Below are 15,781 nucleotides of genomic sequence, written 5' to 3' on the forward strand. Positions count from 1 at the left end.
ACAATCAAATTCAGAATGCTACTGAAATGTTTTCTTTTTCTATGGAAATTTTGTTTTCAAGATCTGCTTCCATTAAGGCATTTTAAAACAGGTATGTGGTAGCTGCAGTGGGCAACAGCAATAGGAAAAGTGCACAAGTAATAATTTTAGGTGTTTGGCTGGCAAAACATTTTATATTGGCTTTTTAAAATCTTTTATATTTTATAGTATTTCTTCTGCATGCACTTTCACAAGAATGCAAAACTTCCTTTGATTTGCCTTTTGGTACTCTTATTTTTAACAGCACCATCTCTGTTCAAAGAATTACCATCTTACCTGACTATGTGTGACTCCTGTAAAGCTCAATGGGCATCCAGGAGAATAAATGTGTGGGAACATACTAGATTTCCAAAACTAAACTAATTTACATGGCATCTTTAATAAGGTCTCTAACAGTGCCATCCTAAGCAGAGTTTAAGCATTCTAAGCCCAGTGACTTCAATCAACTTAGAGTGTAGCACAACTTACAACTAAAATACACATTATGCTTTACATGAATTCACTACAAGAACTTTCAGTCATACTGCAGCAGCAGCTCCCCAGTGACCACTCCTATGTAACAGCAAAGCAGGATCCTGATTCAAAACAGCAGGACTATGATGGATGGGGAATCTGAATTGGGACCCTGATACAATATGGCTGAGACTCTCCATAGTGAACTCACATACAACATAACATGTAATTTTGCCCTTATCATGACAATGCAAATCTGGGGGGAGGGGGAATTGACCAGAAAAAAAAATAGCTAATTGTTATTGACACAAATGTTCAGCAGAACTATTGGCCATGATTACACTATAATAATAGCCAACACTACTGCAATCCTCTCTATATAGATTTGCACAAGCCAATTAAAATAATAAACCTGATTCGCCAGGTTTCCCAATATTTGTAGGCAGAGCTAGCCCTAGATTGTCTGGCACCCCTGGCAAGGCTAACTTCTGGTCCCCCCCCCCCCGCACTGATAATGTCACAAGTCACATGGGGGGGACCTAATTTGGTGCACCCTGAAAGGCTGCACCCTAGGCAATCACCTAGTTTGCCTAGTGGCAGGGCAGCCCTGTTTTTAGATATTTAAATACCCCACATACATTTTTGATGTTTGCAGCATACATGTGACAAACATGACAGTTGTAAAGCACACCTCTAAAGAGTAATTAATAATTTCAAAATATTTTACAATGGTTTAAAATTATTAAATCCAATTCTTTGCTTTCTGCCAAATGTATAATATAATCCAGAAAACACTTTCACAAATTCTTCCCCCGGAGTAATCCCTTTTAAGCACAAGTAAACATACTGGTTAATCATTGCTTTAGTGCTTAATTCTGTAACACATTGACTTAATAGTATTTGCCAGATGTATGCTCCTCCCTTCATAATACAAAAATCCAGAAAAGCAAATTATTGTTATAATTTTTAAACAATGACTTGAAGTTACTTTATAGCTCTATACCTATGAAGTCCTAAGTTATTTATACGTTATTTATCAAGTACAGCAATTTGATGAAGTAAAGCCATCAAGTGAAAGAAATGAAAGAAACAGAGATCAATACTCACCATTAAATCAAGTCTGTGATTAATTGCCAAAGCTGAATGTTCCAGGGCCTTGAAAACAGAGGTATAGCAATCACTCAGTTTTGTGTACTTGCCAACCAGAGCTACAGAACATGTCTTCAGCATCCTCTCATACCTGACAATATAAGTTATTATTCAATGCACTCATCACAACTAAAATCATCAAAATGTTTCTCACTTTTAGTATATAAAAGGTTTTTAAAAAAACATAATTCCTTTTAAAAACATTATAGTTCCTCCTAGGAGCAAACAAAACAAAAACACAAATGGCTTGTAGCTTGTTAAAACTACAGCTTCCAGGTTGACCCTACTTTTAGGAGGGCACGGCAATCTGCCAGACAACAGATTTGGAGGAGCAGTAATAGACAGCGCTTCTAGTTGTTTAGTTTATCAATATATTTATTTTCATAGAAAGGCATCGTTCAGATTTTCTACATCAGACCCCAAAATGCTTTGCACTATAACTGATGGCTGCAAACCTGTATAAACATATTTGGAAGAAAATGCCTCTAAAATAATTGGGGCTTTCTTGTGAGTAAATATGACTAGACTTATACTGGAATAACATCAGTCATTACAGCTGAGAATTTAGTTAGAAGATTTATCATGGAGGGGAAATTGCACCACATGAGCTGAATGAACAATTGGGATGTACAAAGGTCTTTTGGATATGCTGCAGCAAGGGGTGACTTCTTCATACAATCAGCCTAACCGAGAGCTCTTCAGTTATTGCTGTGATACAGATGGGAAGCTGAGGAACAACAGGCAGTGATCGAGCTGGATACTGTTTTTCATGGAAAACAGTATGATAAAAATGTTCTACTGTGCAGCATTTTGTTAAAAAAAAAAAGATTTTAAAATAATATCCAGTGAGTCATTTGGCAGGTTTCTTAGGAATTTATGATAGCCCTGGAAGTACAATGATACATATCAGCAATTGTCATCCCCCCTCCCAAAAAAATGCTAGCGTGGTTCTTTATAAAAGTGCTGCAAGATGATATAGTGCAAATGTTTAAAATTGGGGAGGTGGAAAGAAATAAAACAAGCAAAAAGAAAGCAGTACCTATCTGCCATTTTTTTCCATTTGAAAAGAAGATCACTTGGGTGGTCATCAATTGGCAGATTCAATCTCTCTTTAAAGTATTTAATTATGCCTTGCTCTTCCAACAGGATTGGCACCCGGTAAGTAGAAGAAACATCATGGATGAATATTACCTACAAAAAGACTTTAATTACTGATACCTGAAATTTTTAAAAAAGGATGTCCACTTACATGTACACAGAGTGAGACCTATTAATCTAATGTTCCTTTAAACCTTGCCAGACAACTTACCCAGAATGGGGAAATAAGAGGTATATAATCAGGCCCGTAGCCAGAAAATTTCGGTTGGGGGGCCCACGGGGAAAAAGTTTGGATGGAGGGCCCCCCCTCTGGTGGCCCCTACTCTCTCTGCCACCACTTTTTTCCCCCTGGCTCTGGAGGCCCCACCCCCCTCCACATGGCACCTCTCCCTCTCTCCCATCCACTTATTTACTCACCAACCGGGCAAAAAAATAGAGTGGGCTCCTGGGCTCTTGCAAGGAACCCCCCCTGCCGATCACATGATCGGCAGAAAAAGCTGCTCCGAAGCCAGTTTTCCAGAGCAATCAGCAAGTGCAGCGCTGGCTGCCCCAGAGCCGCGGGGACAAAAGTGGCAGCAGAGAGAGTGGGGGCTGGGAAAAGGAGTGGCCACAAAGGTCCAAGAGGGGTTGGGTGGGGGACCGTGCCCCTCCCGTGGCTACAATTAACTAAACAGCAGATTTTAATGAAACTATTTAATCATTTAAAAAACATTATAGTTTCATTATAGTTAATCATTTTAAACAAAAATCACAGATGGCAGGCACAAGCTTAGAAGAGGTGTTCCCTACTCCACACATGAGAGAATACCTCTTCTAATATTTGTTTCTAAGACTGCAATGTCTATGATGTATACAGGCATTATTTAAAAACAAAGGCAGCATGTTTTATCTTCAAAATGTTTATTTCAATGTAAAATTCTGCAGAATACATCTTATTAATTTTACTCAATCAATGAATGATCTCAGAATGAAATTCTCAATGCATTTACTATGGAATTCATTCTCTTACATACAGTGGGACTGACTTCCAAGTAATCATACATAGGACTCTTTATAAGCAGGTTTTATAATCAACTCAAACACCCTACAGAATACAAAAATAAGAATTCATATATTATTTATTATTGTTTATAAGCATACATGCTTTCAAGAAATTTCTTAAGGATGTTATGGGATCTATATTATGGAAAAAAGCTGAAGAAAGATCCAGACAGCAAAGCAGTACAAATGACAAAATTATAGATGAGCAAATTCTCTTTTAAGTGACATAATCAGCTTGTAAATTTCTATTAAATAATTTCCCTGTATTTGTATTCTGCAAATGAGCTTGTAATATAGACAGTAAACGATGCCTTTTATACAGCTAAAAATGTGAAGAACTCTCTCTGCATTCAGTCTACAAAACCAAGACCCTGATTACTCAAGTATTTTAGCTGATATTGAAACAGTATCACTTTAGCCTCAAATCAGGCATTCAAAAGCATGTACAATGTATACATATAGAGGTGAGCAGAATGATGCCCACTGCAGCTGCACTGGATTATATGCACAGAGCTGCTTCTCTATTAAATATAATTTTGTTTTTAGTATGGACAGTTATATCTGTTGCTGTAAACAGGTTCCTACTATATACTTTTTGACTTTGTTTAACATGTTAATATTTATGCTGTGCTTCAACTGTGATTGGTTTCCAGATTTCTACAAGTCAAATCCTGTTGCACTGATGTCCCTCCTTGTTGCTTGTATTGATTTATTCTGTGTAATTTGCCTTGTGTCCCAGAGAGGAAGGATAATAAATAATGTAAATAAAATAAATAAAATAGTGTGGTTTTTTTCTAGTGTTCTGTGTTGTAGATCTGTCCTAGCTTAACTCTTACATCTACAACATGTATATTTTTATATTTGGCTGCTGTCAACCTTGAGTCCAATGAGGAACAAAGTGAAGGGTATACTTTTAAACAAATATAAATAAACAAATGAATAATTAGCCTCTAAGCTTTTACGTTCAAAATAATAATGCTTGTGATTCTTCCTTGGTTAACAGCAGCAAAAAATTACAAATCTTTTTTTAAAATTTGTACATAAAATACTGGTATGTAAAGATACAACACTGACCTCTTCTGGATTATACTGGACCTTGATTCATATACTTGTCTAAGTGTTTTTTCTATAGTTAATATGATACATGAAATACAAGCTATTATAAATAATAAAGTATGAAAATTGTGAGATGTATAAAGGACTTGAAGTAGAAGAGTATCCACAAGTTCAAAAAGAATGAAATCTTCCCAATAAATGACTGCTTACTGTTCTTGAATAATGAATATCCACAAATCTACTCCCTCTCATGAACAAAGAAAAAACTAGAAATTAGTTGCAAACCTGAACGTTGCTATGTTGAAGAGCCTACAAACCTGTTCAGGTTCTACATGACAAAACATGGAGATCTTTTCTTTCACAGCCATTTCAATAGGCTTAGTACTTCTGCAAACTATCTGTCAAAATACAGAAAAACAGGTAATCAAAAGTGCTGGTTGGAGAAAGACAGTTTAAAGAGCTGTAAGGCAGACACCACTCAAAACATCAACGAAGTAATTCATTTATTATTACATTTATATTCCAGCTTTCCATTGTGAAAGAACTCAAGGCAGCATATACAAGGGATTCCTAAAAGATCTCCCAATCCAGACACTGACCACTAAGCTTCAGCAAGACATTTGTATTATGTGTCTTTCTAACAAAACTCAAATCAATGTTATGTAAATCTCATCTTCCAATTCCCTGTCAATATTTTTTTCCAGACCTCTTTTGTACCAGCCAATTCTTATAAGGTTTCCAGAGATGCATCGAACTTTTTAAAGTATCTGAGCATCTAGATAATTCGTACATAAATAGAAGCTTAACCTGACTCTATAAATAGAAGCTGTTATTGTCCTCTATTGTTTTGTCAGCAGAAATAAATAAATACACACACACACATACACACACTCACAGAAACACTGATCAAGAGCTCTGGTATGCAACCCAAATGCACATCTGGTGCTCTTCTTAAGTAGAAGATGATCTATTCATTTCTATGCCGGAAACTATTCCTTCCTTATACATAAAAGTTTTGCTGAAAATGAAATAAATGGGAATTGCCTCATGAAAATTTACACTGGCATGCACATGAAGACTCTGTGCATTCAGTCATCTAAATACTATATTGTACAACACTGTACTTGATGTTTAGCTGCACATACTATGTTTCATTGGTTAAATAAACACGTTAAAATTTACTCTTATCTAGAAGAAAAAGGGATAAATTATGTTGCAAGTGAGAAGAATGGATTAGCCTATAGTGGCAAACCAGCAGGTTAGGTTTAGAACTGTGCAAAAGTATTTAGTGACATCTTTATAACTGCAGAACAAAGAATGGCTGTATTAAAAATCAAACTAGAGCAGAAATATTAAAGTAGTCTGAAATATATGTCGAACATACCAGGAGAACAATAACGAAACAAAAAAAACTGGGAGCAAGTGAGAAAATGCTAGAAAAGGGAACTGTACTAACAACAACAGTGATACTAAGACCACAACATGCTTCTCAGGTTATTTATTTATTTATTTATTTATTTGATGGACTTATATCCCGCCCTTCTCACCGAAGTGTCTCAGGGCGGCTTTTTAGGTTGCCTTTTTATAGTACTGCTGACAAGTTAGACAAGGAGCTGGAAGACCCAAGTTCAGATCCCCACTCTCCCATGGAAGCTTGCTATGTGATCTGCAGCCAGTCACACACTTTCATCCTAAACTACCTCACAGGACTGTGCAGAGGATACTGATGGAAGCTGCTTTGGGTCGCCATCAGGGAAACATGAAGGGTATAAATCCATGCTACGGTCACCTCGAGGTTGGACTACTGCAATGCCCTCTACATGGGGCTGCCCCTGTGCCGAACCCGGAAATTGCAGCTGGTGCAGAACGCCGCCGCCCGGCTGTTACTGGGGCTCCCAAGGTGGGAGCACATTCAGCCGGGACTTCAGGCTCTGCACTGGCTGCCAATACCTTACCGAGTTCGGTACAAGGTGCTGGTTATTACCTTTAAAGCCCTATATGGCCTAGGACCTGCCTACCTGAGGGACCGTCTCTTCCCACACGTTCCCCAGCGAGCACTGAGATCGGGAACTCAAAACCTCCTGGTTGTCCCTGGGCCAAAGGAAGCCCGTTTGAAAGCTACAAGGGACAGGGCCTTCTCCGTAATGGCCCCATCTTGGTGGAACCAGCTGCCGGAAGAGGTAAGGGCCCTGCGGGACCTTACTCAATACCGCAGGGCCTGTAAGACAGCCCTCTTCTGGCTGGCCCACAGCTAACAGGCATTGAACACTGAACACTGAACACCGAATACTGAATTTGAAATCGAACTTGAATCGAGTGTAGCTTTAAGACCGCTGTATGATTTTAATGTTTATGTATATAATAATTGTTTAGATTTTTAACTATAAATTATGAAATGTTAATTTTAATGCTTAATTTTATATTTTATGTTAGTTTTACATGTTGTAAGCTGCCCTGAGCCACCTAGTGGGAAGGGCAGGATATAAATCTCAGATAAATAAAAAATAAAATAAAATAAATAAATAAATAAAAATAAGATAAGATAAGATAAAGTATGGTTAGTCTATGTGTGCCTCCTTTTGGAAAGCCTACTGCATACGCCCTACTATATTAAGGAAACAGCTAGAAGAGCCTACTAGGCATACAGTTGTATAATAATAATCACCTGGCGTAATAAGACATATATGTAATATCAACCTATGCAACATCAAAGAATGAATACATTTATCAGACACTACAGTTTTGGCATGCAAATCCAAATAACATTTTCTCAATTTTAAAAACTCATTCCACACAGTTGAATTGCATGGGTTGGATATGCTGATAGTTCTCTCTAACTTGCACTCTTTTCATTATACTGGTTTTCCTTTAAAAATAAATGTTCAGATTTTATCAAGCTCACCAAGTCAGGAGACAGACCAAGACCTCTTAAAGCTCGGACACTATTCTGAGTAGGCTTTGTTTTCTGTTCTCCAGTTGCATTAGGCTGAAAATTTTGTAGCCAAAGAGGGGAATGGAGAAAAGACATCTTTTAAAAATCCAGGAAACATAAGAAGACTAGAAATATATGCAATGATTATACTTTCTTATGAAATCAAAACTTATTTTACTGCTTTAACATAAAACAAATAATTTATAACAGCATATTAGACAGTATTACTTGGCATATTTATGACATTTAAAAATATAACTTAATTTTTTGTGTGCAAAACTGTAGGCACTCCCAGTACTATGGAGAACTGCAAAGTACCACACTCTATCTTAGCATTTGAGAGGCAGGAAAAAATAAAAGCTGAAAATAAAAAGGATACACTTTGAGGCAAAGAAAAGAAAGTGTATTATATGAACAGTTAGGGCAGTTTCAAACAGCCACAATAGGATTAAAAGCAGATTTGGATAGTGAGTTAAACTTTATAACACTTTAACACTGAACTAGTCAATAGTATATAATCATTGTACACATGATAGCTAGATGGCATCTGACAGCAATGAAGATCCTGTGAATTTTGGGGGAGGTATTTGTGAGTTTCCTACATTGTGCAGGAGGTTGGACTAGATGACCCTGGAGGTCCTTTCCAATTCTATGATTCTATAATGTGTACACAATAAGTCATATTTAAATACTGTATGATTAAAATATTGCATATGTCTACAGCATATGCAAGAATAATCATCTTCTAATGATGTAAATTGACCTGCATAAAAATCTTCATACTATACTTGTTTGTAATACTTAATATGAAAATATGAACTGTCAGAAAGCAACAAGAAACATTCAACTATCTGACCTAACATAACCTGCTCTTCATCCACTCTCCTTTAAACATACTTTAAATGATTTTTTTCTAGTTTTAAATGTGAATGTTATTTTAATAATGACAACAATACAACACACATTATAAAAACTTACCTGTGGCACAAGACTGACATGGATATTGCAGAAGTTCTCTCGTTTGGCCTTAAACTGAAACTGTCGGAAAGCTTCTACAAAGGGCATTCCTTCAATGTCTCCAATAGTTCCACCCAGCTGCAAGGGAAAGTCTATAGTTAATCAGACAGAGTCAAACTGAAAAATAAGACAAACTTAACCCTCATGTTACTGTAGACTCTTCATTTGTAATTTGCTGACTTTTTTAATAAAAGAGAAAGAAGCACCATCATGTGACAAGGTTCTGATAATAAAACAGGTCAATATGTGGTGGTTGTCTCCTGCTATTATGACTACTTCTACAGTGTTAACGTACCATAGCAGTCATCTTTGTTTATGTAAAAGTAGTTTCCTTAAAGAATGTTTAAAATAATGTAATAAAAGAGTGAGGAAAAGTATTCTCTTTTCACATTACAAAATATGCTCATTTTGATTACATATATTTGTAAAGCTCATACTCACTTCGATTACACATATCTGTGGCTCTTTCTTATCACTATCCACAGGAACCTTTGCCTGGTTCATTACCCATTCTTGAACAGCATCAGTAATATGTGGTACAACTGCAAGGCAAACTGAATGTTAATACAAGAAAATGGTAAAGTACTTTAAAAATTCAGAGACCATCTAGCAGAATAAAGAGACAACAGCATTTAAAAAGCATTACATCTTTAAAGAAATCCTTCAGAGAGTATCAAATTAAATAGATAAATAAAAGGAGCATGAATGGGAAAAACAATTCAGACTTCTGTTTGAAATATAAATTATTTTATACTTAGTACCCCAAACAGAATTTATGCAGGGCTTCATAATTTATGCTCTACAGTTTGAAACGTTTTATAAATATCTCTTATAATTATAAATTAGATCATAATTATAGGGCAAGTTATATATGTAAATATATCACTTAAATAAAATTTATTATTATTATTAAATAAACAAACAGCATTAAGAAGCCAAATACATAATGACTGTATGACAACAATGCTGATAACAAAGATAATTCCAACTAGGATTAGCAGGTTCAACAAAAAAAATCTGTCGACTTTGGGGGTGGAGCCAGGAGACGTTCCCATACCCTAAATTAAATAAATAAAAATACAACAATGCAGTTCCCCTGAATACAGTCTTCATTTCCACATTCCCCAGTAACTAAACTTCCACTAAATGAAAGTAAACACACACACTCTCACAAAGCAGTCAGAATAAACACAGTTAGCAAGCACACACTTTTGTGTTCTCACTGGGGCAATTTATTCACATTGCTGAAGATAACCATCTGCTGTATTTCAACCAACTTCTTCAACCTAATAGGATAATGAAAGAACAGCTTGGGGATGGAGTTTTCCTCCAAACAGAATGACTGAGAGCAACGTGGCACTATCGGCTCGCCCCACCCCCCTGCCCTTTCCTCTTGATGAGATTTAAAGGCACACACACAAACAGCTGCAAATAGTTGTAAGCATCTTCTAAACCTGCCAAGACACATAGTGGCTGTTGGGGTGGGGCTTCCACTTGCAGGCTGGCAGCAGGAAGGAGCCTGAAAAACTGGGGAATCCCCCACCTAGATCTGGGGACTGGCAAGCCTAATTCCAACCCCCTGTCCCACATGAAGCTCACTGAGAAGCTTTTGGCAAGCAACCAACATTCAGTCTAATCAAAGACAAAATTGGATGACCACATGCAGAGTGCTTGAGATTCCTGGAGGAAGGGCAAAAAACAAACACAATAAAGGAATGGTCTATACAAAACTGAATCACCTTGAACTGTTTTCCCCAAGTAGTCACCATGTCTCTCTTTATTGATGACATGCTGATAGATCTTTCCAGTAGTAATGTTGTTATCCTTATAAAGGTTAATATCCAAGAACCGTTCATAGTTTCCCAAATCTAAATCAACTTCTCCACCATCATTTAAAACAAAAACTTCACCTAAAGAAACAAAGCAATGTTTTAATATATAACTGATAACACACATTTTCAATACTGAAAAATATCTTTCCAAATAACGCATGAAATAGACTAGATAACATATAGAATTTTTTTCATATAAAAAAAATCTCAAATGAAAACTGAAAAGTCATGAGATTTGAAACCATATAATTAATCTGAAATGCCTTTACCAATGTATTCATTTGGAGAGCCCAGTACTTATTATTAGATCAACAATACCATCCTAAACTAATTGGGCTATAATAGGTGTAACTCCGCTTATGACAGCACTGTCAGCGCTGACAATATTTCTTATTTCTGTAAAAAGGAAAGATGGAAAGAAGTCATAGTCTAGCCAGAGATGTTATACCACATGACAATACTTCAAAAACCAAATGAGATCAGCAAACTATGCATTCTATCTAGTTTTGTTCCAATAATTTCTCTACTGGGCCCTATTTAAGTGTTACAAGGCCATATCTATTCTTGTCAGTTTCAAAAAACATAGACCGTTTCTGCACACAGCTTTCCTCGCAGTCACAATCCTGTTCCCTCCGCAGCGTCCGGTCAGATTTCCCACCATCTGTGCCAGAGTTACAAGTGCCGCGGCTTTTGCGTAGCAAACGTAAACCGTTTTCGCACACAGCTTACCTCCAGTCACAATCCTGTTCCCTCCGCAGCGTGTCGGATTTCCCACCATCTGCGCCGGAGTTACAGGAAGTGCTGTGGCTTTTGCGTAGCAAATGTAAACTGGGTTTTAGAGGTTTATGTTTGCTACACAAAAGCTGCGGCACTTTCTGTAACTTCGGCGCAGATGGTGGGAAATCTGACCAGATGCTGCGGAGGGAACACGATTGTGACTGCGAGGTAAGCTGTGTGCAAAAATGGTCAAAAACTGGGTTTTAGCGGTTTACATTTGCTACGCAAAAGCTGCAGCACTTCCTGTAACTTCGGTGCAGATGGTGGGAAATCCGACTGGATGCTGTGGAGGGAACAGGATTGTGGCTGCAAGGTAAGCTGTGTGCGAAGATGGTCCTAGAGTAAGTAATATGATTCTGGCTTTTCTTCTTCCTCAAGCCACTTCCTCTATACCAGTGGTCAGGGACAGTCTTACCACACATGCTAAAACTGCTCTTACTTATAGCAAGTATTGAGCTTTATAGCATTTCTTTTTTTTAATAAAAGAATTCTTATTAATAATTTTATAACAAGAAAATTAAAACTAACTGGCAAAGGACAGAGATAAAGATAAAAATATAAGCCAAAGGGGAGGGGGGGAATATACAGAAAATATGCAAAAAGAATATACAAAGATAAAGAAATATACAGATAAGATTTTTTATCTTCTCCATGACAAATATAAGTAATACTGCAAACTTAATAATACTCTATTCATGCAACCAAATATTAATTCTCTTTTCCCTATTAATTAAAAAAATTGCCTTCATCAAATTTACAAGTTGCTTTTTCCTCCGTTTCATGCAAAAATTCTATAAGGGGTTTTCAAGTGGCTATAAAGGTAGATGTCTTTTTTCTCTGTTCAAATAAGTAATTTTAGCCATTTCTGCAAATTCCATCAACTTCACCAACCATTCCTCCATTCTGGGTAATGATGAACTTTTCCATTTTTGTGCATATAATAATCTTGCTGCCATTGTCATGTATAAGAATAAACTTCCATGACTTTTTTTCTGTCTGTTTATTATATGCAAAAGAAACGCCTGTGGTTTCATTTGTAGATTATTCATTAAAATCTTCTGAATTTATGAATATATTTGTGTCCAATTTTTTAGCCTTTTTGTATGTCCACCAAAAATAATAGAATGTCTATATTGTTCATATTTCCAACATGTTTATACATTTTAGTTAATTTCACTGGTGTTATATACAATTGGTACATCATTTTATAAAAATTCTCTTTAAGACTAGAACTTAATGTAAATGTGAGAGCCTTCCATATATTTTCCCATTGTTTCATTTGTGTATTATATCCAAAATGTTTCACCCATTTTATCATACATTACTTCACATATTCTTTCTCTGTCTTAAACTTCAATAATAATTTATACATTTTAGCAATAACATGTTCATAATTTGTATGGATTCAAATTCACTTTTAGGTTGTTCAAAACCATAAAGTTTATCTTATCTAATGTGAACTTTTCTTGTAATTGTGCATCGAAAAACCACTGGCAAGTATATTCCTATTGTCAAATCTTCCCTTAATTTCACTTTACATTCCCCTTGAGAGAAATCTATTATATCATGATACGTTAACCAATCATGATATGTTTACTATCAGAGGTCGTTTTGTAGAAAAATAGGTGGTGGAGCTCATCCAGGGATTGTTATGCAGCTGCACCTATTATTCAATGGACAAGGTGGGAAGGAGGAGGTGGAACTCTCAGAAAGGTTCAGAAGCTGCATTCCTGTGAGCTCCCACTGAATTCGAGGTTTGACAACTATTATGTTAACTATTATATCATGATATATTAACTACGCAGATTGGCAATGGCTCACCAGTGTAATATCCCCCTTTGACTATGATTTCCCAGGTTAAAGTACACACTAGGTCAGGTCCATTCAGCAGAGACAAGCTGGCTCAAAGCATCAACCCTTTATTTGCAAGGACATAACTCCAGGAAGCATGACCTTTAGCTGTCTATAGGCACGCTGAAAAGTGAAACTGATCACAACTCCATTGAAACACATTGCAGCACAGACAAAGTTACAAGGAAAACGTGGAATAGATTTTCCATTAAGGTCTCTGAGCCCTATCTATCTAGGCAGAGACCTTAATGGAAAATCCATTCCACATTTTCCTTGCAGCTTTGCTTTCTGCTGCAGGCAGCAAAGACAAGGCAGAAAGAGCAGGAAACTTTGGCAGCCTAGTAGCTTCAAAGGGTGAGGACGAGGGTGGGGGGCGGGGGAGGGAAGAGCCCTGTGGGATTAAAGCCCTGGTTGGGCAGCTGCTGCAGTGTAGTCCTGGAGCTACTTTGGACTTGGCCGTGGCCAATGCAGGGAGCCTTTCGGGGCATGGCCATTTCACACACTGGGAGCTACTTGGGGCTTGGCCTCAGCAACAGTAGACTCTGGGAGCTGCTTGGAGCCTGACTCTCGTAGCACCTGACACAGAGAACTGCTAGGAGGTGCTCAGAGCCCAGCCACTGCAGCGGTGGATGAAGGGAGCCACTTGGAGCAGTTCCCAGATACTGCTGCGGCAAGGCCCCAAGGATAGTGATTGGACCAAGAGGGCACGCTGGCTCAGCAATGGGAAGAGAGATGGCATTCCCTACCCCGCAAGTTTTGCACACCCCCACTTGTACCTTTCTATAGCCATCAAAGTTTTAGGCGAGTATAACTCTGCTTAAGATTGCTCTGTAAATCATATAGCAGCATAAAGAGAAACACAAAAAAGCATTTATATTCATCTCCTATACTGCTTTTCTGTTTTGGACCTGAAAGTACATTGTTTTTATTACAGAGAAGTCAATGTGCTGCAGGTAGCAAAAAAATTGTTTTGGTTCAAAATAATACAGGAAAAATATATATCATATTCTATATGCACTTATTAACTATCTATACCAGACTTTTATATGTAGAGCATGAACAATGAAGGCTGTTTAAATTTACTTACAGTCTTCTGTCTAAGTTAAGACATATATTTTACTGCCAACTCTTATTGTGACACTGGAATGCACAGATTCTTAGTAATATTGTAAAGTTTGCAGCAGCAACTCATTAGCCCTTAAGTCACTGCCAAGGGTCCCACTGACCAGACAATGCTCGGCTCTGTTTTGGATGGGAACACTGGAGATGTTTGTTTGTTTCCCCCCCTGCAATGTCTGTACATATACAGACATCACTATTCCCCTATGTGATTTTTTAATATTGTTGTTGCTGTTTTTTATCCTGTCCTTTTTTAGAAATGTTCATATTTTTTCTGGTTACCTGAGAAAGTGAAAGTCTGGGTACTCCATTCCCTGCAGATTTTGGATTTATGGGGAAGTATCCATGACTGGGGAAGGGAATGGCAAACCACCCCGTAAAAAAGTCTGCCATGAGAACGCTGTGAAAGCAACGTCACCCCAGAGTCGAAAATGACTGGCGCTTGCACAGGGGACTTCCTTTACCTTTATCCATCACTAATAGATACCATAATAACAGCTCATTCATTCACATGTGCACTTCATTGTTTGATGATGCAAGAAATGAATGATAAACACTAATGTGTAAATTAGTCAGTATTCTCAGATTAAACAAATAAACACCAAGGCTTCAACAAGCTGAAATCATGAACACTCTTTTTTCAGGAAAAAAATGTCTTACTGTAGTCAATAGAAAAATACACATCAATTAACTGTCTGAAGTCCTTACAAAATCAGATGCTTTAAAAACTTCAACTGGCCCTATGTCAAGAAAGAAAATAAATGTAACTGGACTTGTACAGAAAGAAAATGTGCAACACTTGTACCATGTTCATAAGGTGAGAAGGTTCCAGCATCTATATTAATGTAAGGATCTATTTTGATAGCAGTAACTCGAAGGCCACATGATTTCAAGATGGTGCCTATGCTACTTGCAATAATTCCTTTACCAATGCCTGAAATAACACCGCCAGTTACCAGGATGTACTTCATGAGGTAATTAGAGGTATACCGCAAATCTTGAGTTGGAAATCTAAAAATAAAAATATTGACATGTTAAAAGCGGATATGTGAAGTATTTTGAAATCACCTGCAGAAGGAAGTTAATGTTATCTTCAAATAAATAACCTTTTTCATGCAGAATGTTTTATTCCAATGAAAACTGCCAACAGCAGGAAGTATTATTAGACAAAGTATGGGGGAGGGGCAGAGATAAATTCCTAGAAGACAAAAACATCAACAGCAGGATACTATGGAATTCATCTTGATGTTTACAGTGTCCAAAATGGCATGGAATAAATGACCTGTGCTTGTCAATGTTTTGAAGCATCTGGCTACTATTGCAGAAAGAATATTGAGTTAGACAATTTTTGTATGACCCAATTCCCATCTCATGTATGACCCAATTCCCTCAAGCATCTCTTTTAAAAGCATACAAA

The 15,781-nt window shown here is 37.1% G+C and overlaps 1 protein-coding gene across 1 annotated transcript in view; it reads right to left on the reverse strand.

Moving 5' to 3' along the window:
* Window positions 1-15,380, reverse strand: part of CTPS2 (CTP synthase 2) — a 95,991-nt gene extending 80,611 nt beyond the window's left edge. Inside the window, exons 1-8 of the mRNA XM_060234015.1 lie at window positions 15,170-15,380; window positions 10,525-10,695; window positions 9,227-9,327; window positions 8,747-8,863; window positions 7,739-7,822; window positions 5,154-5,234; window positions 2,681-2,832; window positions 1,600-1,732 (exon numbers count right to left, since the gene is read on the reverse strand). Of these exons, the coding sequence (XP_060089998.1) occupies window positions 1,600-1,732; window positions 2,681-2,832; window positions 5,154-5,234; window positions 7,739-7,822; window positions 8,747-8,863; window positions 9,227-9,327; window positions 10,525-10,695; window positions 15,170-15,335 (1,005 nt within the window). The 5' untranslated portion in view covers window positions 15,336-15,380. The remainder of the gene's footprint in view (window positions 1-1,599; window positions 1,733-2,680; window positions 2,833-5,153; window positions 5,235-7,738; window positions 7,823-8,746; window positions 8,864-9,226; window positions 9,328-10,524; window positions 10,696-15,169) is intronic.
* Window positions 15,381-15,781: the final 401 nt, after the last annotated feature.

The sequence above is a fragment of the Heteronotia binoei genome, chromosome 3, assembly GCF_032191835.1.
Source record: "Heteronotia binoei isolate CCM8104 ecotype False Entrance Well chromosome 3, APGP_CSIRO_Hbin_v1, whole genome shotgun sequence".
Classification (NCBI taxonomy): Eukaryota; Metazoa; Chordata; class Lepidosauria; order Squamata; family Gekkonidae; genus Heteronotia; species Heteronotia binoei.